Raw genomic sequence first — 23,256 nt, forward strand, 5'->3', positions numbered from 1 at the left:
AGATGCTGGAACAATGGACTGCATATTCCACCTTGTAGCATAATTAATTGAAAGTAGACCATTATTCGACAACCAATGATCAATACATGTGGATAATGTTAAATGACCAAAGTGCAATTTTATTCACTGCACTGTACATCTTCACACAATGTGTGCATTGAAATATTCAATGTCTTTTTGTTTTTTAGAAAAATAGATTTGCTATGAGTTAAGAGACAAACATAAGAGTATATATCTTATGTTTGTAGCATACTGTACAAAAGAGGCACAACTCTCTTCAATTGCCAAACAGGCCCGGAAGATCATTAAAGACGGCAGCCACACCCTGTTCTGTCCACTACCATCTGGAACGCGGTACGGGAAGCATCCAGTCTCGGACCAACAGGTTCCGAGACAGCTTGTACCCCCAAGCTGTAAGACTTTTGAACTGGTATCCCCAGGACTTCCTGCTGCTCACCTGCACTAGACACAATTTGCAATCACCCCCCCCCACACACAAACACACACACCCACACATACTTATTGCCATCATTGCTTCAAGGCTACACTTATTGTTTGACTGTATTACTATTGATTGAATAGTGTGCATTTTCCTATTTTCCCTTTTTTTCTATTTCACTGCACTTTTGAGAGACAGCTTGCGATAAGCATTTCATTGTGTCGTTTAACTATACTGTGTATATGAGAAAACAGCTTTGATTAGATTAGATTTGACAGAAGAAAATTAGTTGAGGCTGCAATACAGTACAGTACAATGACAAACAAAACAAATAAACAGAAAATATGTCCAATTTCAACACACATTTCAAAATATGTATACAAAACAAAACAAAAAAAGCATCACACTTGACACTACTGTTATGTCTGCGAAATGGGTGAGCAGTGATGCATCAGAGTTCGAAAAGAGTGTTTGATTGCGCTGCGATTGTGGTGTTATACCTGAGTGATGAGATAATAAAAATGTAAACGCACGTTGAGTTGAGTTGATGCTACGAATATGCTGCGTGGTAAATATTACAAACACAATAACTACTCCTAACACCTGTATACAACTTCATATAAATTGTTACCGTCATAACGTTGTCTACATAAACCTTATTTCTACTCTTATATCAAGTATGTTCAGCTAAAGAAATACCAGAAACCTGCTGTGTTTACAGTGCATTACAGTATGGGACAGTACTGCCCACACCGTACATGTAGAGACTCCCTGGAGTCTTGAGCTTGTAGCTCTGCTCTCGCTGCTACATCCTGAGAACTGGGGGGCTGTGCCACTACTGCGGACGCCCCCTCTGGGTGCACCTTGCCGTCCGTCATCTTGAACTCCACGGAAGCGAACGAGGAGAGACTGCCATTTTTCTTTGCCCACGTTTTGGAGGTGTCGATACCAGGCGATACCTTTAGGTCTCGTTTCGTTCTGACTTCACTCCTTGACTTGTAACTGTTGACACTGAGGTCGTCTTGAAATGGGTCCGAGTCGCTGCAGTGCGCCATGTTATAGTACATACACTTGGGAGGCTTGGCCAGCTCCTCGAGTTCTGACGAAGATATGACCGCGAGGGGGTTGTGTTGGGTTGCTAAGTGATCGTTGGGGAGAGAGTCCACACTGTTATTGTCTTGACCTGTGTCAACTGACGTTGAATCTACATTCCCATACATCCCAATGGGAACTGGGGGGGATTTACGGATCAGGTGGTTCTCCTTGAGAAGCCACCTGCCCCGATCTATCAGGACACCATCGTTTGAGTCTGTTTCTGTATTAAAAGCACTAGGACGTGGAAGCATCTGGTCTCCTTTCAACGAGCTAGCCCCGCTGAAATATGACTGGTCCTCACCTGAGGCTTTACTCCCAGAGTCAAACGAAGCAAAGCTCCCCCCACCTTTTGATCCAGGACGTTGTAACATTTTCAGGGGTGTTGTCTTCCCTGTTGAGCTGCCGTTAGCCTTGTCAGCGATGCGTTGCATATGTCTACGGGCAGCCGGGTGGCTCTCTGAGTCATCCTCTCCGCTCTCCGTCGAAAGGTCTATAGATGCCTGTGTCTTGTATCCGCCGCTCTCCGAAGTTTCAGGCCTGTAGTCGGACAGGTCCGATGTGTTGGGGCTGGGAAGTCGCTTCTGGCCATATTGACTAACCTCTCTGCTTTTGGGAGAGAACATTTGCTTTCGTTTCATTTCGTTCATCGGTTTGACCTGGGCTGCGTCTGACTCAAGCCTCACCTGGCCCTTAGAGTTGTAGGTGAATATAAGCGAGGAGGATAACAGGGCAGAGTTCACAAAGTCAAGTAGTTCCTGGGATATCTCCACTGGGTGGGGCTGACTACTGCTGTGTGCTTTATCCCCACCTCCTCCTCCTCCTCCTCTCATCCGTTTTAAGGCCCATTTGCTGTGTCTGTGCCGTGACCTTTAGATGAGTCATGCTCACATCTCACATAAATCTTTGGTTCCAGGTGAAGAGTAGTTTGACATTGCATCTACCTCATGTTCGTCATGCATTTTAAGGTCATTTTCGGTGTCTGTGCCTTGACCCTTGCTTGAGTCTCCCCCACATAGAGCTTTGGCCACAGGTGAAGAGTTGTTAGACCCTGCAGTTACCTCATACCCATCAAGGTCATTGTCAGTGCCTATGCCTTTACCCTTGCATGAGTCACACACCCATACATCTCTGGTTCCAGTTGAAGAGTTATTTGACTCTGCATCTACCTCATATTCTTTTTCCACTTGAAACTTATTTTCAGTGTCTATGCCCTGACCCTTGCTCGAGTCACCCACACGTAGATGCTTGGCCACAGGTGAAGACCCTGGCACTTCCTCCTCATGTCCTGTTTCCCTAGCCTCTGTGTCTACTTCCTCAATGTCAGCCTGGTCCTCTTCACATTTGCCCTGTTGCTCTATGTAGCAGGCTTCTTCTAACATCATACTGCTGTCACTCACTTTTGAAATTCTTTCATCATCTTCAGTCTCAAATCCATCATGACATATCTCATCTCCTCCCCCCTCATTGTTTTCCTCCTCCTCCTCCTCCTCACGGATACCCTGTTCTTCTATGGAGCAGGTTTCTTCTAACATCATTGTGCTGTCACTCACTTTTGCAATACTTTGGTCATCTTCAGTCTCGAATCCATCACAACATCTCTCCTCTTCTTCCCTATCCTCTTCCTCTTCTACCTCCTCCTTTTCCTCCTTCCTCTCCATCTCCTCTCCTATCTCCGCCATCTCGTGCTCTTCTACCTGCCCCTTCTTCTCCTTCACCCCATCCTCCTCCTCTAGCTTTCCCTCCCCCCCCTCCTCTTCCTCCTCCTCTCCCTCTTCCTTCACTCTCTTCTCCCCCTCTACTTCCTCCCTCTCCTCCTCCACCGTCTCTTCCTCCCAATCATCCTTCTCCTCCTCCCCCATCTCATCCACCTCCTTTCGCTCCTCCTTCTCCTCCCCCTCATCCTCTTCCACTACCATCTCCCCCTCCTGCTCCTCTTCCATCTTCATCTCCACCTCCCTTTCCTCCCTCTCCTCCTCTAGCTTACTCTCCTCCCCCTCCTGCTCCTCAAGCTCCACCTCCTCTCCCCCCCCTTCCTCTTCTTCCTCCTCTTCCTCCTTTCCAGATTTGGCTGAGCTACTGGCATCTACCTCAGGAGCAGACTCAGAAATATTGTCCAACTCCTCCAACTGTCCTGTTTGCTCCTCTGCAGATAAATCATCTTCCTCTTCCTCAGCTGAATTCTTTTGGACAGATTCAGTTAAACTACAGCCTTCAGACTTAGACTTGACCTGATCTGACGCTGACATTATTGATTTGATTGACTGCTTCTCTTGTTCATCTGCTACTATGTTATCACTGATCTCTTCCTCGGCTGACTCCCTCATTTTGGATTGTAATGATCTCTCATCATCATTAACACTGTCATCTCTAGCATCTGAATCCTCATCACCATTATCAACTGTTTTGCTCTCTTCAGATTGAAGAGAACACACAGTGTCTGAGTGGGGACCTCGTCGATTTTCAGTGCAGCAGCTATCATCGACTACCTCAGTGTTACACATCTCCCCAGCGTGCAAGCTCGGCTCTCCCTTAATTAAAGATGAAAGCTGCTCCCAAAGTTCATGGGGAATGTTAAGCTCCTCCATTAGATCTTTTAAACCTAAACGTTGTTCTTCATTTGCGTCACCCACTTCAGAGGCAGCATCCAGTGCAAATCCCTGCTCCAACTTTGGAGACAGGGGTTGACATTCAGATATTTTGGTTCTCACCTGAAAATCCCTCCATCTTTGTTTCAGTTGGGAGGAGATTCTGTCCTGCAGGTCTGCCAGGCTAGCCCTCAGCTGCGACTCGTCCTCAACTGTGGACATTTTCTGCAACGATTGCATGACCAACATGGCCTCTGAGGTTGTTCCTGCCCCAACAGACTCACCCTTCGTGGAACCCACTAAGATGTCTTTCAGGGTCATCACGGACAGGAACGAGATGAGAGCTCTGGACGACGAGCCAAACACTGAGGCTACTTGCGATGAGAAGTCGGGTAGGCTGTCTGACTTCTCAAGGCTGGGAGGGTCATTTGTAAGGGAGGCCCTTCTGATGCACCGGATTGAAGAGCAAAGCTGCCGTAAAACAGGTTGTATGGTTGCATTGGGCCTCAAGAGGATGGGGTTCGTTGATGAGGATGATTCATTCTCAACTGGATCGGTGGCCTCAGCTAATAGTCGAACACTTGGCATTGAGGAACATAGACCCCTTTCTCTCTGTGTGTGTTGTGTATCTGTTATTGGCTCCTCGCAGCTAACTGGAACGCATAGGCAAGACATTGATTGTTCAGCTGCATCATCTGTAAGTGAAAGACATTGTTGCTCCGTAAAATCCTGGTGCAATTCACTCTTAACTTCAGATGATGATGAGCCGTCACCCCCTATCTGAAAAATAGCCTTTGACTCAGACTCCGATTCCACTGTGGCTGTCTCTTCTACGTCGAGCAATGAATCTGGGTTTGGTGATTTTTGGAGCCAGTTTTCCACATACTGATGAACATTAGATGGAGTTGAATTCAGGGCAGGCTTTGAAACACTCTCTCTCAGCTGTATGTTTTTCTTGGGAAATTTAATTCTGTCCTCATTCGTGGACTTTTGCTTCAGAATCATATTTTTGGCTCGCAAAGACTGTTTGGGTGATGAAACGTCTAAAAGATTTTTCCTCAGTGGAGTTTTTACAGTTCCAGTCCCAGGTGTATTTACACGAGTATTTACATTACGTGAGTTATCACTGACAACCTTCTCTTTATTTACATTAGGTAGGTTCTCCTTGACAACCTGATCTTTATTTACTCTAGGTGATTTATCCCTGATAACCTTCTCTTTATTTACTCTAGGTGATTTATCCCTGATAACCTTCTCTTTATTTACACTAGGTGAGTTCTCCTTGACAACCTTCTCTTTATTTACTCTAGGTGATTTATCCTTGACAACCTTCTCTTTATTTACGCTAGGTGATTTATCCTTGACAACCTTCTCTTTATTTACGCTAGGTGATTTATTCCTGACAACCTTCTCTTTATTTACATTTGGTGAGTTCTCCTTGACAACCTTCTCTTTATTTACGCTAGGTGATTTATCCCTGATAACCATCTCTTTATTTACATTAGTGGGGTTATCCCTGACAAGCTTCTCTTTATTTACATTAGGTGAGTTATCCCTGACAACCTTCTTTTTCATATTAAGCTGTTTTTTCGAAGATACCCCTTTCACACGCACTATGTTTGATGCCAAGGCTTGTTCTTTTGTGGAGATCACTTCATCCCCACTGACTTTCTGTTTATTTTTAATTGTTTCTGTCTTCTGACTCTCCTGGCTGTTCCTTTCACTTTCCATTGCGCTGCCGTTCTTTTTCCCTGAGCTAACATTGCTTTGCTTGTCAGGAGATGACATGTGGTCGGAGCTCGCCACGCTGTGCTTTCGTTTCTTATCTGAGCTTGTTGTTGAAGAAGTTGAGCTCTTCTTCTTTCCTTTTGACTTCGCTTTCTTCTTCTTTTTCTCACCTTTAACCACGCCCTCCTTAGTCATCAACCCTGAGCATTCTGTTCCCTTGGGTGAAGATTCAGAGTCTGCTAAACTGGGAGCCTCGTTGTCAGTGAGAGAGGATTTCTTCAGCCGGCTGCTGAGCCTATGTGGGGGAGACGTGGGCTCAGACGACAAAGACATGTCACCTTTCCGTCCATGTAGAATGTCAGACGATTGTCTGGTGGTGAAATCCACTTCACTGTCGTCGCTGTCCGCGGAGGCCAGTTTACTCTGCGGCATCGGGGTAGAAACATACTCGGTCTCGCTCTCCGTGGTGAATTGTGCATTCGCATGGTAGTTATCGCAGTAGCCTTGTCTCTCATAAATGTGCATCACAGTCTCTGTGACCTCCATCCCACTGTTTTGTATCTGAAGGACCTCTGCTGCCCCCGAGGACCTCCTGACAGAGGAGTGAGATTCCTTATGGCTAGCCCCAGCAGAGGCTGTTTTCCTAGGCTTTGGTACTGGCCTGCTACTGCTGGTACTCTGTCTAAGCACACAGTATCCCTCAGTCGTCTCCCCATCAGGTGTCCTCTCCACGTAGGAGTATGTTCCCATGCTGCTTTCTTGAACTCCTGTCTCGGTCACAGTCGTAGTGCTCTCTACAGACGACTGCTTCTTTGTCATATGCCTAGGGCCTGGAGTGGGTTTCCTCTTGTAACTGGATTTGGGCTGTTCCGTGGTTGCCGTGCTGCCACTATCATTCCCTCCCTCATCACTGAAGGCAACACCCCTCTCACTCAGAGAGGGACGGTTCTCTCTCACACCTGGATGGTGTTTGGGCAGGGCGTGGTTTGACTCAGGGGATCTTTTGCCTGACCCAGACATTGAGGCACGCACATTCCTCTGGTGGGGGGTAAGGTTGGAGCGGGTCACTGTGGTGGTCCACTGGATCGTTTCCTCTTCCTTTATGGTCAAACGCACCTTCATCTCCACCGTCATGCTGCCATCTTGGTTCACCCGGAATGACTTCTCAATGTCGTCATCTTGTGGCACAATGGAAGTGTCTTGTCCGCCCCCCTCCTCCACATGTCCGTATGTCTCCATATCTATAGATCCACGAGCATGGGATTGGTTGATGTCCGTTTCCATGGACCCGTCGTGTTGACCCTGATGTTCATGTGAGCTGTTTAGAGACTTGTTGATCTCATTGACAAAGTATCTCTCTGATGACAAAGAGAAATTCTGTGACCTTGTGTCACTGGGGAGTGATTTATTTTGTTCTTCAGGTGGGAGGTTTGATGAGTGTCCAAGATATTATGTCAACATGAAAAATAGAGAACGAGAGAGAGAGAGAGAGAGAGAGAAAACAAAGACAAAGAAAGAGAATGTGAAAAACAGGCTTTGACAGGTATCTAATTAGCAAACTGATATATAATGCATTGAACAAATATTGTGCTATTACACAATTTAGTTTAAACAAAAAAGGATGTCTTTCATGATAAAAGCTACAGTATAAGCCCCTCACATATTATTATCATACTGTAAAATCCTCAATTAACCCACAGCACTGACAAGCACACACTTACGAGTCAGGGGCTGCAACCTGGATAGATCCACAGAATCTGAGTTGCTTGACAGTGATGGCCGCTCTGGTCTGTGTTGATCATAGTTTCCTTGTCTGAAGGGTTCATTACCGGCAGCTACAATTACTCCAGAACACAAGATCAGTGCCAGTATGCCATCAACCTGCAGAGTGAGGTGAATGAGCATTGAAAAGGAGGTAGGTATTCAGCCCTGTCTTCAATTCACAGGCTAAAGCAGTACGTCATTATCATCGGGCAGATGGAGCAAAGGGATTATGCTGTTATAACCCCGTAGGGGGAGGAGATCTTTATGGTGCCTGGAGAGTGCTGGTGGGATAGGTGTTGTAAGGTTACAGATAATTCTTTAATTGAATCACTATCAAAGTCGAAAGTCTTGAACCTTAGCTTAGGGTACAGATCTTTCCACCTATACTTCTGTCAACATCTTGCCATATATACAGTACAACTTTGGAATGTAGGGTCTGTCACTAAATAGGTCATATATCTAGAATTTCACGAGTTAACAGACCACATCTACAACTGAATATGTTTAGGGATATGGCCCTAGAGGTACCTGCTGTGTGGCATCAGGACTGCAGAGTCACTACCTAACTTCTGCCGTAGATTGAAGACCCATCTCTTCAGGCTACATCTTAACTGTCCCTCCTAAAGACCTCCTCTTCACCACTACCCCCCTGTACAGTTTCTCTACTATAAATAAACAAATGAAATATAAAAAAGTGATTCTTTCTTCTTCACCCCTAGTCGTAGCATAGATAACTTTTTTATGATAACTGATGGATAGATGATTCACTTACTTAGACAAATGTATTTATTGTAAGTCGCTTTGGATAAAGGTGTCTGCTAAATGCCAGAAATGTAAATATAAATGTAATGCATCAGCCGTGTATGCAGTGTCAGGTTTACCAGTAGTCACATTATCTTGTTGAAGACAGGCACACCATTTACAGGCATACCATGCATATTGTACTGCACATAATTCCATAACTCTAAGTACTCGTCTTGAATAAAAAATAATTACAGTACTCAATCAATCAATAATGGATAATTGCTTACTCTTCTGCCATCTGTAGTGTAAAGCTTCAGGACCGGGAACTGCATGACTTGAGAAAGGTTATCCAGCAACGCGTAAAACGTGGGTGCAGTCCTCTTGTGCAGCACAACCACATGCCTAACGGAGGGGTCTCTGTTCTTGAAGACCACTAGTCTCTTAGGTGTCCGTACTGTCACTCTGTTGGCAGCCGTCCTAGCTGGTCTCTGAACTCTCTCGTTCCGCCTGCCCACCTGTACCACGGTGGTGAGTACACGCCGTGTCCTCCAGCCCGCGCTGACAGGCCGGGTTGTGTTCCAGGGAACCTGCCTGCGGTTGACCTTATCCAGGTTGAGGGGCTTGACCTTCTTACGATCTGAGCACACATAGTTCCCGCCGTCGCGGAGGTCATCCAGAGCCTTCACATGGTGGGTGCCGTGAGGGGTGCTGATGGTCCGCACACCGAAAGGCAGAGGCACTTTTTTGGATAGAGCATCCAGCAGGGCATCGAAGGTTTTGAAGGTTCGGGCACTGATGGCCATGCGATGCCCGCCGAACTGGGGGTCCCCGCTCTTGAAGAAGCAGACTCGTTTGGAGGCGGAGGGGTCGGGGACCGGCTGTGGGAGTCTGGAGGCCAAGGTCTGCATGCTCCCAGAGGACAGGTCCTGCTGAGGCGGGTCTTGGGGGTGGGTGTCACTCATATTGTCAACGGTTGGCTGAAGAGACATCGGGGAGGGAAACTTGATGATTATCTGTTATTTGAATACAACAATGTGTGAGTGTTTGCGTGCGTGCGTCGGTGCATGCATACATGTGGGTGCGTGTGTATGTGCGTGTGTGTGTGTGTGTGTGTGAGAGAGAAGGTGTGTCAGGGTGTAATAAAGTAACACTTGTTTTCAAGCAATTAATTATACAGTAACTGTCCATTCGTACCTATGTTGTACCTATGTTTATGTTGCGCGACAGTGCTGGAATGAAACTGAATGTAGATGATGACTGTGCCAAAAAAACAAGAGCAGGTGCACATCATTGCTTGCCTTCAGTGTTAAGGCTGTGTTTTTAGATTTATTGACACTATACAACTTTATAAAGAGCTGTTATGGTGAACATTACATAATAAGTGGTAGGAAATGTGCCTGTTGAACACTGCACAATGGTACAGTAGGTAACATATTTCAGGATGTTTATTATAATACCAAGATGCTTAATTTTCCAAAATAATTAAAAGCCACTGTACTATGCAAATTGGAATCCACAAATTAAGAAGGAACTGATTACAGTGAAACAAATCCCCAAATACAAAGTAGGCGGTACGCTACCGTCGGCACACACATCTTGTAGCTTACTCTTGTTCTGAATGGTTTTAACTGTAGCCTAAATACAGTACTGTTTTGCTATACAAAATAATATTGTACAATCCATAAATCCACCAGGTTGAATAGAAATCACTATAGGCCTACTACACATTGTGTTGCCAAAACAAGGTCTCAACAACAATTCTTTGATCAAACACGCATCAAGCTGAGTGGCTCAGATACTGTTGTACATGTCAAATGATCTATTAAAGTGAGAGTAAATCAGTCTTACCTTATCTCACATTTTCATCAAGTTGTTACAGGCAAAATGGGAGAAAGAGATAGACATCCAGTATTCTTGTGTTGGTTAAAGCTGCTCAGCGGCGTTTGTGAGGCTATTTTGGGACGTGCGACATCAAGGTCAATTTGCTTAATCTTTGCTCACGGTTCTCTAGCATATCAAGGTACGGAAACGTCTGGGGAAAGTCTGAAAAGGAATGGCTATCTAAGAACTAGTCTATACCATAGCATATATACAATGTCAACAGTAAACAATACAAGTATACAACTAATTGTGTAATAGTGGGATGTCTCATTTTATTAAAAGTAGGCCTATAGAATTATTAAAAGTATATTCATACAATAACAATTTGATGTAAGATACAGTATTACTCTGATCACACACAAAAATATTGGTTCACCTAGACTCTTCCACACATTCAAGATAACACATGACACTGTTTCTAATTTCCTAGCAGCCCTGTAATCAGATTGGAGGAGTCTTGGGCTAATAGGGATTAGGTGAGAGGTTTATGTAGTTGCTGACAGTGTTAGGCACAGTGGAAGAAGGACCCAGCCAGGAGAGAAAGCTTTTGCCTCACAGCAGGTAGTGGTCTGGTCTGGTCAGATCACAGCAAGGAGAATTACTGTCATCTGATGTAATGGAAAAATGTGACAGATAGTGTTTATTCATTTCCCAAATGATGGCTGCTCAGTTGGTCCACAAAGAATGTTTTTCAGCTGCTACGACATACTGTATATAGCAAGTCTTGCAGACACTTAAACTGAGAAAAGAAATTGAGATTTGTCCTATAAATACTTGCTTTGGAGGATGCTTTCAATGACAGGGCGTGTCTTATGAAGTCAGTCCGCACCCCCACCCCCTTTGTGGTGGCTAAACTGTTCCCACCAGCACATGCTCAGGATTACGTGGTTCAAAGAGAGGTCACACCTATGGGCAAAAAACAAGGATTGTGTGTGTGTTTGTGTGTGTGTGTGTGTGTGTGTGTGTGTGTGTGTGTGTGTGTGTGTGTGTGTGTGTGTGTGTGTGTGTGTGCGCGAGCGTGCATGCGTGCGTGTGTGTGTGTGTGTGTGTGTGTGTGTGTGTGTGCGTGTGTGTGGGTGTGTGGGTGTGTGTGTGTGTGTGTGTGTGTGTGTGTGTGTTCGTGTGTGTGTGTGTGTGTGTGTGTGTGTGTGTGTGTGTGTGTGTGTTCTAGGAAGGTACACATTAAAACCTGACCACTGCCCTTATTGCATTTGTTTCATGTACACACACATTAATACCTGGACAAAACTACCAAATTAATAAAAACCAAGACAATCTGATTCAGTGAATAATATGGCCGAGACACACACTGAAACAACAAATTAATGTGTAATGGCGCCATCTAGTGGTCATTTACTAAACTAGCACCGGCTGACAGCGAACGAGTGCCCACGGTGACGCTGCTCATCTGAAGCAGTTTGCAGCGATGTTTTCTCACGTTCTTCCTCCGCGATCTTGACCAGTCATGATTAGTGACTATGGAGGACCAAGTCTGTCAAAATTAACAATAAATATATAGACACATAAATGAATGTATGAACAAATAAATGAATGAATACACACAGTATAACGAAATACATTTCTATATTTATTTATTCTTCATTCATTTATTTGTTCATACATTCATTTATGTATCTATATATTTATTGTTAATTTTGACACACTTGGTCCTCCATAAGTGACTACAATGTTAATGACAGAGACAGTTAAACCTGTGCAACAACATCGCTATTCGTACTTCGATTAACACTCCCTTTCAAAGTCAGTTTAGTCGGCGATCAACTATTTCGGTCTGGTCAATTCTAGCGGGTTGGTGTGTTCCTACAACAACCAGTCCGCCAAACGCCGCTTGTTGTCTTGTGGTGGTTGTGGGTCTTTGTTGATAACATTTTTTTTTTCAATTCATAAATTGATTGATTTAATCCATTCATCATGGGTAAAAAAGAAGAAGATGAGATCATTCGAATTGGGAAGAAGATGGATAAAATGGCGCAGAAGAAGAGTGGGGTGAGGTGTTTCTGACATGAATGAACCTGGATGTAGCCATGCTTAGCTAGGCGGCTAACTGGAGTAGTAAACATTGCCCAGTGCACCAAAGTGCACTCATGGACCAGGATCTTCATGACTAGGCCATCTTCATGACTTCATGATCTTCATCTATCATGGATCATAGGGTCTTGCACTCATGCAAGCAAAGCAAGCGTGGTCTGTTTGCTTTAGTTACACACATTGCCCACTTAGCAATGCTACGAATGTAGCTAACATCGCTAGGTTAGCTAGCTAGCCTGTTTTAGCTTACAAGGTGTTTGTTAGTTGACACGGAGCTGTTTGTTTGTTAGTTGCATGGGAATTCATGTTTAGCTACATACCCTTTACATAGCTAAAGTTGTGCTCCCGAAATGATCATGTGTTGAGCTGTCAACCCGAAGTGATTCATATTTTAGTCCCTAATAATAGTCATATACGGACTGTTTCATTAGCTAGCTGGATAGTTTACCTGTTAATCATGGGAACCACTGGTCTCACAAACAGATATACGAGTGTATTGCATTGTCAATGCGTTTGATTGACACACACAGTCAAACTAAGCATTGTGAATTAATTGATTGGTACAGTCAAACTAACCACGCTTGACCTCGTTCAGTATTTATTTTATTTAACCTTTATTTAACCAGATAGGTCAGTTGAGAACCAATTCTCATTTACAACGATGATCTGGCCAATTGGCAGAATAGAGGCAAGTCTGTACACAGAACACAACACAGTATAAAACATGAGTGCAATACACAAGTATCAAAAAATATCTATACATTACAGCAGGGGGAAGTTATCTTAAAAGCAAGTGCAGTGATCCGAGACAACATCTAAAAGTGAGTGTTTAAAAGTGGGTAATGCTATAAAAGTGGTGAGTTTTAGAATACATTTGTATGTCGTTGCTTTTGCAGTCTGGGGCATTGGACCTGCTGAAGGAGCTGAGGAGTGTCCCGATGTCTCTCGAGTTACTTCAGGTACATTCGCTAGCACCTCTTCTGGCATCTGATCCACACTGTGTAGGGGTGTCGAGGCACTGAAGCCTCGAGTCTTTCTCCACAGTCAACCAGAATTGGGATGTCTGTGAATGCCATCCGCAAGCAGAGTACAGATGATGAGGTGACAGCTCTAGCCAAGGCCCTGATCAAGTCGTGGAAAAAGCTCTTGGGTAAATATTACATAAGTAGTATTCATGTAGCTGGGCACCCAATTAGCCTTCCTGCAAGTCTGTGACCCAATGACTTTGTCATTATCTTATAAAGTCTGACCTTTGTCCCTTCCAGCTGTATTTAATCATTCTCTCTCTCTCTCTCTCTCTCTCTCTCTCTCTCTCTCTCTCTCTCTCTCTCTCTCTCTCTCTCTCTCTCTCTCTCTCCACTGTGTATTTGGAATTTGTGCTGCTTTGCACTTTGCATCTATTGTGTTGGATCTTCTCGTATACCATAACCATCCCCTGTTCTTCATGAAACATGGGTCTACTCTACACAATATTAATCCATCCCAATATTCAGTCAGTCAATGCCCTATAATGTCTAACATCATCTGACGCTCTGTGTTTTTGCCGGATCCCAGATGAGCCTGGAGGTGGAGACAAATCCTCGGAGGAGAAGCGGAAAGAGCCAGCGCAGGCGGTCGTGTCTCCCGCTCAGGGAAGTCCAGAGCCAAGAGAAGAGGGGTATGTGAAGCCAACTGACTTCAAAGAGGAATTTGGTGAAGACATTTTAATAAAAAAAATTCTAGGGCTGTCAAATGATTATAAAGGTGAATGGAGTTCATCGCATGGTTTACTGTGATCAATCGTAATCAATATATTTAGCCCTATTTAGATTTAAAGATATTTTAATTTAAAACATTATAAATAATTATTATACATATAGGTTGTAGATGGAAAGGGGAGAAGATACACAATAATCTGCACCGGATGTTTTTATCAGCATCTTCCCAGCCAATAACAATTCAAGTTAAATGACATAAATAAATAAAAAATGTTTTCACTTGTATCTACTCCATATCCATGTTATTCATCATGACTGTATACAATGGAATGCATGGATCTTCTCAGCTGAAAGTCGCAACAACAACACAAATTCAAAGGGAATAATAAGTCCCCCATGTTTCTGATTTAATTACTGTACAATAAGAACCTGTACCTGTGATTAACTAATATCAAATGTCAAATACCTTAAGTCTATGACAAGAACTAGGCCTACATCAAAATGTAAGGTGTGGGACATAGAAGATAGAAGTTGTCACGGTGGGCACAGCAACACGATTGCTGCAGCAAAACGACTGCCTTTTGAGCATCTGCCCTGTCTGGAACGCACAGCTTGCAAAACGTCTGTTACCCACAGAGTTTGTTTGATGGTCGGTTTGATGGTCGGTTTGAACAAGACGCTGCGCAGAATCACTGATCTGAATCACTGATCTAATTCACCTGCTGCAAGAAATAACCACCGATTGTTGATCAATATCAGCAAATCTGCGCAGTGCCTTGCTGAGGCTGATAATCTCAAACACAGAGAGCGGCTTTGTAAAAAACCCTTGGCTAAATGCCGGGCTGTTTGGGCACTTGATCAAAGTGTCTGTTTGCGTGTCCTTCTCCATTGTTGCAAGTCATAAATAGAATTAATGCGTGCACTAAGCAAAAAAAAAAAAAAACTGGGGAAATTGCGTTAATGGTGTTAAAAAATATATATAATTAATCAACATGTTGTAAACTTAGTTTTAGTCGCAAGAATGAACACGTTCACTTTGACAGCCCTAGTCGAATTCAATACCACCACATTTCCAGAGTTTAAACGGGGAGAGCTATTTTGACCTGTCACTTGTCTGTCTCTCAGCAGCACCAGCAGTAACTCCAGCAGCAAGAGTGAGCCTGCTGACAGAGAGCCCAACACACTCATCTCCACCTTCCCTCGGGCCCCCGGTACCTCAGACTCAGTCAGGATCAAATGCAGGGAAATGATGTCCAGTGCACTACAGGCAGGGGGTAAGACGACCTGGCTCTCGCTCTCTCTCTCTCTCTCTCTCTCTCTCTCTCTCTCTCTCTCTCTCTCTCTCTCTCTCTCTCTCTCTCTCTCTCTCTCTCTCTCTCTCTCTGTCTCTCTCTGTCTCTCTCTGTCTCTCCCTGTCTCTCTGTCCATCTCCCTGTCTTTCCCTGGCTCTCTCTCTGTCTCTCTCTCTGTCCATCTCCCTGTCTCCCTCTCTCTGTCCATCTCTCTCTCTCTCTCCCCTTGTCTTTCTCTCTCTCTCTCTCTGTCCATCTCCCTTTCTCTCCCTGTCTCTCTCTCTCTAGGGTTTGTTACGTTTTGATTATAATTAATATGGTGTTACAGTTGTGGGTTTATTACAGGTAATTAATTTTTGTTGTCTACTCAACCACCTTCGTTGTTTCCACCATGTTACCATTGGTCTGCCACTGCTCTCCTTTTAGATGACTACATTGCTATTGGTGCTGACTGTGATGAACTCGGAGCTCAGATTGAGGACTATATCCTTTTTTGTTCATCATCATTCAGCTTCATCACAAGCATGTTTTGTTCAAACAGTGTATAGATGTGGGGTGGTCCAGTGGTCTAGACTAGCACCACGGTCTGCAGTGTACACATCGGTGGCTGGATTTTTAGGCTGTTCTGTTTTAGGATTGCAGCCACTTTTGTCATTGACACACAAACATATCACTGTCAACAATGTACAGTAGAAGCACAGAGACAGACGTGAGTTCCTTGACCAGCTGGCACGCATCTACCTGGAGATGAAGAACACTGACCCCAAATACAAGAACCGGGTGCGCAGCCGAATCGCCAACCTCAAGGACATCAAGAACCCCAACCTCAGGAGAAACATTCTCTGTGGGAATGTGTCTCCGGAACGCATAGCCAAGATGTCAGCAGAGGTATATATAGAGTGTAGAGTGTCCCAATGCTCCATCCTTTTCCCTGAAGTGTACACTTATGGGAGAACTGGTGGAGGCCGATATCGGAGGAAGGGCTCATTGTAAAAGCACGGAAAGGAATGAGGAATTACCATTGACCCGTGCTCCCATTTCTACCTCCACCAGCCTCCCCCGGTCCCACTTGTCCGCTGCTCGACCGAGTTTGGGACACAGGGATGGTGTTTCTAATGTCTCTTTTCCTCCAGGAAATGGCCAGCGATGAGTTGAGGGAGACGAGGAAGAACTTCACCAAAGATGCCATCAGGGACCACCAGTTGGCCAGGACCAGCGGCACCCAGACTGACCTGTTCACCTGTGGGAAGTGCAAGAAGAAGAGGTGCACCTACACTCAGGTATGGGCAGGTCCACCACATTCAACTTTGGTCATGGTGGTGTTCAATAAGGCCTGGTTGTCATTGTCGTTGGCAATTGGTCCCTAGTTGACTTACCTCATAAATAAATAAATAATCATAATGCATTTATTTTGTATAGTGCTTTTCTCAGTACTCAAAGACACTACATTCCATGGGGAGAACAAGAATAGATAGATCAATAAAAAGGTTTAAAAAAAAAAAAAGCACAGTCAGTAAAAACAGCAATAAAAGTAGTTAAAGGGATTGTTTAAAGGCAGTATGCTGGGTTAGGGTCTTTCTTCATTCTTTGATGTGCTTTGGGAGAGTGTTCCAAAGAGTGGGAGCTTCAGCGAAGGAAGCCCAGTCCCCCCCAGGTCCGGTGTATAGTCCTGGTGATGGGGACAAGGACGTTGGTATCAGCTGACAGGAGGGTAGGGGTGTGCAGGAAGAGCAGGCCAGAGAGGTAGGAGGGCGCCATGTTGTTGAGAGCTTTGTTGCTGGTGAGAGGGACTTTGGGCCAGCAAGTAGATTTCTGATTTTTCTGCAGTTCAGTTTGAGGAGGTTTCATTGCATGCAGGACTTGATGTTAGCAAGGGTGGAGTGAGTGGCTGGAGTGATAGTTTCGGTGATAATGTACAGCTGATTGTCGTCGGCATAGCAAGCATAGCATAGACCATGGCGACGGATAATCTGTCCAAGAGGAAGCTATATACATAAAGGTTAAATAAAAATAACATTATGATTTGGTATAATATGTGACAGGGCATGGTTAAAAAGTCCTCAACTAGGGCAAAATCTTTTTTCTGTTTTTTCCAGATTATGAAAGGGTAGATTGTAAGCTTTAAAATGATGTGTCATACATTGAAATCTGAAACAAGTTGAAGAAGTCATGGATAGTTTAATGGTGATACCCCCTGAACCACCGTACTGAGATATCTAGCCTCAAACTTCTTCAGAGACGTTTTTCACAGAGGTAATGAGTGGGAACAATAGCTGGTTAACTCCACCCTAATCACTCCCTCAAGACAACCACACCTCAAGACAACCACTCCCCCATTACACTACCTGTCATTATCTACCTGTCATCTGTCAGTGGGGTTGTCAGCTAACCCTCAGGAAGCAAAATTGCAGGGCTGACACGTTTAAATAGCTAAATAATAATAATAATAATAATAATAATAATAATAATAATTCAAGATTCATGATTCATCATCATTTTATTGCCATGTGTGCCAAAAGTTTATTACGTCCCATTACAAGTACAAGAGAGTAAAATTCATGGCAATGGAAAAAATTAGGCAAGATACAATTGAGCAATACAATAATAGAATGGTAAAAAATTATTATGTTGTGTGTGTGTATGCATTTATCATTATAGTCCATAAAGCATCTAGTGGGACTTCGGCGTAGTTCCTTCCCATCCCATCTGGGCATCAAAGCTGTAATAAAAAAAGAAGACAGTACATTTAAAATGATTGCCCACTGTTACCAACACCACTTTTACAAAATAGCCTACTACTATCTTCATAAAATAGAATTGCATACAATGACAATGACAAATACCTGAAGTGCTGGAGACTCTCATCAAGGTGTCATCTCTCAGAACCTCTCACCTCCTCATTCTGTAACACAGATGTCAGGTCAGAACTGTGGACACACTGCTAGTGTAGGTTTTCCATAGACTCAGTGTACTGTACTTGTACTGAAGAAATTTCAATTCACAGTATTATTCTACAGCAAATCTACATATCAATGAATTAATCATTATTTTTGATTCCACATAACATTATCGTTCATTACAAAAGCATTTACTTTTTCTATAATCTATTACATCTCTAACAAAGCTAGCTAGCTAGCTAACAAGCTAACACTTGTTTGGCTAGCTGGTACACACACAAACACACTAAAATGGTGCATGAAACATATTACACTATGTTGCATGTTTAGTAGGTCTGCAACACATGTATTTATTCATTATGTTTTATCTTTGACAACCTATTTCTTCCTCCCACCATCTCCTATTAGTGATGGTGGGAGGTGGTCTGATAACTGATGCTAACAACGGGGCTGATGCTACCTTACTCACAAAACAACAAATAACTGTTTGGCTATCCTAAGTAAACAACACAAAATCCTAGTAAACAACACATGTAACTCACTAAAACTTACCCAAGAACACAGCAGAAGGTCTGTCTGCAGACGACTGTCCCAAGAATAGTGAACTGATGTGGAGATCAATGTCTGAAATTCCGTTGTCATCTGTCATCGTCAGATTCGGAGTTCGGAGTTCCCGTTCAGAGTTCCCATTATGTATAGTCCAATATGAAGGAGTTCATTAATTGCCCACGGTGGATATTTCTGCCTGCTTTTGAAATTCTGTTGATAGCATTTAGCTTCAGCATCCATCTTGTAAACTTGTAAACAGATCCACATCGCACATGGCTCCTTACATACAGCTGGGGTGGGCGTGGCTACACACACAGCCACACGAAAACGAATAATACCCCCCTCCCGACTTTGCTAACTAAATGTAGGTATTTAGTGAATGTAAAACTGTTGGATATGATATCGAGTGGGTTCTTCATCGCTTCGTTTGTCGTCCTATACCAAAAACCGGAAAACACATTTTTTCACAACAAGACTTGTTTGGCTCGATTGCGAGGTTTCAAAATGGCCGAGATGGGGACCTATTAATCAGACGCTGTCACATATTTGCAAGAGTAAAGCGGTGTTGCACAAAATGTATGAATGTGTCAGGGAGCAATTTCTGACATGCTTTTGAGGAGTTGCTTCGATGCTGACCTGTCATTGGTGAGTTGTGGTTTTAGATTAGCGTTTTAGTAATTAGTATGTTTCCTGTTTACTCTCGACAATCCCCAGGTTCAAACTCGCAGTGCTGATGAGCCCATGACCACGTTTGTCTTCTGCAATGACTGCGGAAATCGATGGAAGGTATGTTGCTCCATATCTATTCATGTCTCTTAATGACATGTACTATTGATTGCCGCTTAATGAATGAAACACAAAATGGTACTTCTCATGTTTTTTTTAATTTATTTTTTTACTATATTTTATTAGAAGGAAGTAGAACACACGGTGTCATTTATTATGTTTAAAGTTGTGTAACATGGAAACTCACTCATAAGTGTCTATTCAAGAATTATTATTCTAGAAGTCTTATTGCTCTTGACTGATTTTTGTTTTTTATATTGTTGTTTTCAGTTCTGTTGAAGATGTAAGGAATATCGCGAATATGAATTCAGAGAAGTTGTAGCGAAAGTCCCGGACCAGGATTCTGCTGTATCTGCGTCTGCAACAGATAGGAACTGTCTATTCTGTGGTACCTTGTTCAGAAATTGCCACAAAAAGACACCACCACTGTTTTTATTTGAATATTTTGTCCATAGAACCAATCCATGTGTTTTAACCGCAACTTTTAGCGATGCCCCTCAGATTACGATCAATATTGTTGTGTCTCACTGTTTCTTTTACCAACAGTTTTTATATGTAGTTTTAACATTGACAACTTTGATCGACATTTACAACTATGTTTTGCTTTGCCCTCAACAGAATGTTTTATTTAATTTCCCTGTGAAATGTAATCCATTTGAATAAAAACATAAAATTAAACAAATGTCCTATCTTTCTTTATGAATTTTCTCACAGGATGTTGATTTTAATAAAATGTCCATCTTTAGAAGCGTCAGGTCATATTGATTAGCCTTTTATTAGAGGTGCTTCACTTTACTTGAATATGGCAGTTTTGGACTTGTACTTGTCTACGGCCATCTGGTTCCTGGTGAGTTCTCTTGAATGGTAATAATGGATAGACCCGGTAGCCAAGACAAACCATACCCTCTGGACATCTTTACACCCAAGCAACACTTCCCACCAGGGCACGGAAAGGAGTGGGCCCTTTCCCTGTCATTATAGTTGAATATTTAGTCTCATGAATGTGAATTTCTTTTTATGGATATTAATCCAGGCAGGGGCGGAATATGCCATTGGCTAAGCCACGGAAGATACAATTGTGCGGTTCCTTTGTGATGTTTCCAGGTGCATCCACTCCAGTAGTGATGAATGATGAGTGATGCGCTGTCTCATACTCAGTCAGAAATATAGGCCAGCTTAGAATCACTCAGCAGCACATGGATTAACCTATCTTGTACCATGCATTGCTATGTATTAAATAAATGTTAGGAAAAAATATATAACATCAAATGAGCATACGGTTTTAATGAGGACATTGGGCAGGGTTGTTTCATTTCTTACAGTGAGATTAATTCAATATGGCTGTTGCTGCAACGCTTTGATAACAATTCTCTTGAGGCTCACCTTATATGCAGCCCTTGTGGTGTTCACATTGGTTGGACAGATGGAGGTCCTACACAAGACTGATCTGTATGGCTGGTAGCATTGCATAAACTCATGGAATGAAATCCTTTGTATTGACAATAGTCTTCTCAGGTAAAAAGACTGAATGACACAGGGTGTACGTACTTGTGTTGTATGGGTTGTATGTGCGGTGTACATATATAACACTTCTCATGAAGAGAAAATGAAACTGCAGGTCAGTAAAATTATTGTGCTTTATTTTATCTTAAAGAATCAAAATGCCCACAAATCATTATTTTCTTGGAATAAAACAGAAAAGAAAAAAACTAAACCATATACTGTAAACATTCACAGGTTATTTGTTTAAAAATGTATCCTTTAGTAAACTTACTGCAAAATAACACATTTCTTATATAGTAAACAGAAGGAAAAAAAACATTTATAGGCAGTATCACTCCAAACCCATTGGCTTAGATAGTGTTTGAGGTTGATCTACGTGGTGAACCCATCAGCTCAAATTGCACATATCAAGTAAGTTTACTCTAAGACAAGTAGAAGTACCACCGTGAAGCAAACACATTGGCAGACAGAGGTCCAGATGCTGTCTACCTGTCCTATTCATTGCCGTTCCTTGTCCTTATCAAATAAAGGCATGTGTTTTCATTTTTCTTCATAACATTGTCTGATTAATCTACGAAAACATACTGATGTATTCATGGTGAATAAGGAATCAATAAAACACATGCAATAATTTTAGTCTGCCAACAAGGACAAATCAGCTGGTCACTGACTGATTAAGGATGCTCCACAAACCATCCATATATGGCAAGAGTTTTGAAACAACCATTGCCCATGAGAGAGATGTCACAAAATCGAATGTCAAGGCACTTCCCCGAGTGAGGATCTTGTCTTTGTGTGACATGTTTGTGAGGCAACAAAATAACTCAATTAAACTAGCTGATACACATATTATTTAACACTTGGCAACTCCAATTTTAGTCAAAGAAATTGTAAAAAAAAAAAAAAAAACATGTTTTAACACAGTTTACCTGGTAGCTTTGGTGTCACTGCTAAACTGGTCTGACCCCAGGGAAATTATTTCAATCGCCAACTGATTCGATAAAAATGATCTGGCTTATAGAAACTCGCCACTGAATAGCTATGCACTATTTCAACTGTGAACCCCCCCCCCATAGGCTTCTCGTTTCCTAGGTCTGAAGGGAGTACCTCCAGGCTATATTTCTCTACACTGTACATGAGCCAATGACCACTATAGTTTACTTCGCCGTAATACTTAAAACATATACAATACTTGCTGGTATTTCAGAATTGGCAAAAGAACGTACTGTATCGTAATTTCAGATGTCAGACCACATTAAAATATAGGTTATCATTTCAGAATCTATTCGAGTATCCTTTCAATGATGGGTAAATTATTAATACTTGAGGTGCTGGCTGGAGGATGTATTTGAAATTAAGAAAGGACCAAAACCTTTACACTCATCTTTTAGCTATTACTCATGAATGCATTTGAATTCATTTCTACTGTTGGTTTCTTTCTTCATTCCTACAGTTTGTTTCATTTTACAGCTAGCGTTCCCTTTTGGTCACTGTTAAAAAAAGATATTTTAGCACTTGGTTGAATTACTTATTCTACATGAACTGGAGTTGCCAAGTCACATTGTTATGGTTCCACACTGTGAGGTGAGCCGAAAGGGACCAGGGGGAAACATTGTGTAAATTATACAGTACCCCACAAAGCTGCCTGCAAGTAGAGCTATCATCCTGTAGCCTTGACTTGAGCTTTGATTTTCATACGCAGTAAATAGAACTGGGCATTAAATTCCCATTGCCCACAATTCCCTTTTTCTATTTACAAACTCATAAATATATAGCCTGGAGTAGGCATAATCTTTCTCTCAAAACAAATATACAAAAAACAATAGTGATAACAGACAATACAAAAAAAGATTTAAACACAAATAAAATAGATTTTTTTTTCTTTAAAAAAAAAACAGAGGAAAAATAAAAACATGAATATTATTCCTTTGGAGTGTTTTGCTATGTTGATCTGTAGCAGTACTTGTGGTGTGTCAAGCCCTCGGAGATTTTGAGACCTGAGTGTCTTCTGTCAGGTGCAGATCGCTATAGCACTGAGTTCCCTGGGTGGGCCAGGTTCCGAGGCCCTGTTCACATACTCTACACACTAATATACAAAGAAAATAGAAAGAAGGGAGGGAGAGAGGGGAAAGAGAGAGAGAGAGAGAGAGAGAGAGAGAGAGAGAGAGAGAGAGAGAGAGAGAGAGAGAGAGAGAGAGAGAGAGAGAGAGAGAGAGAGAGAGAGAGAGAGAGAGAGAGAGAGAGAGA

The 23,256-nt window shown here is 42.7% G+C and overlaps 2 protein-coding genes across 3 annotated transcripts; one reads left to right on the forward strand and one right to left on the reverse strand.

Moving 5' to 3' along the window:
• Window positions 1–1,164: 1,164 nt before the first annotated feature.
• LOC308172054 (uncharacterized protein) lies at window positions 1,165–9,317 on the reverse strand (the record flags this gene model as incomplete). The annotated part of the gene is made up of 4 exons (XM_080546965.1): window positions 1,165–2,401; window positions 5,906–7,262; window positions 7,569–7,728; window positions 8,643–9,317. 4 exons carry the CDS (start codon window positions 9,315–9,317, stop codon window positions 1,165–1,167), a joined length of 3,429 nt encoding a protein of 1,142 aa, XP_080403091.1.
• Window positions 9,318–12,086: 2,769 nt separating this feature from the next.
• On the forward strand, window positions 12,087–20,142 carry tcea1 (transcription elongation factor A (SII), 1). Of its 2 annotated transcripts, none has more exons than XM_080546295.1 (10): window positions 12,087–12,243; window positions 13,182–13,244; window positions 13,330–13,435; window positions 13,840–13,942; window positions 15,108–15,256; window positions 15,701–15,757; window positions 16,008–16,162; window positions 16,408–16,554; window positions 19,435–19,506; window positions 19,777–20,142. In XM_080546295.1, the coding sequence occupies exons 1-10, from the start codon at window positions 12,169–12,171 to the stop codon at window positions 19,783–19,785; spliced, it is 936 nt and encodes a 311-aa protein (XP_080402421.1). In that variant the 5' UTR covers window positions 12,087–12,168; the 3' UTR covers window positions 19,786–20,142. The 2 variants fall into 2 exon arrangements, with proteins under 2 accessions (XP_080402421.1, XP_080402422.1); XM_080546296.1 differs by having other exon boundaries at window positions 15,111–15,256.
• Window positions 20,143–23,256: the final 3,114 nt, after the last annotated feature.

The sequence above is a fragment of the Nansenia antarctica genome (assembly GCF_963989245.1).
Source record: "Nansenia antarctica genome assembly, chromosome: 16".
Lineage (NCBI taxonomy): Eukaryota > Metazoa > Chordata > Actinopteri > Argentiniformes > Microstomatidae > Nansenia > Nansenia antarctica.

Bases quoted from the DNA above. Each gene is read 5' to 3' on its own strand.
- tcea1 (XM_080546295.1), top strand. From the start codon at position 12,169: ATGGGTAAAAAAGAAGAAGATGAGATCATTCGAATTGGGAAGAAGATG. The intron at 13,436-13,839 runs GTAAATATTACA...GCCGGATCCCAG, and splicing joins GTCGTGGAAAAAGCTCTTGG to ATGAGCCTGGAGGTGGAGAC. The intron at 13,943-15,107 runs GTATGTGAAGCC...TCTGTCTCTCAG, and splicing joins CCAGAGCCAAGAGAAGAGGG to CAGCACCAGCAGTAACTCCA.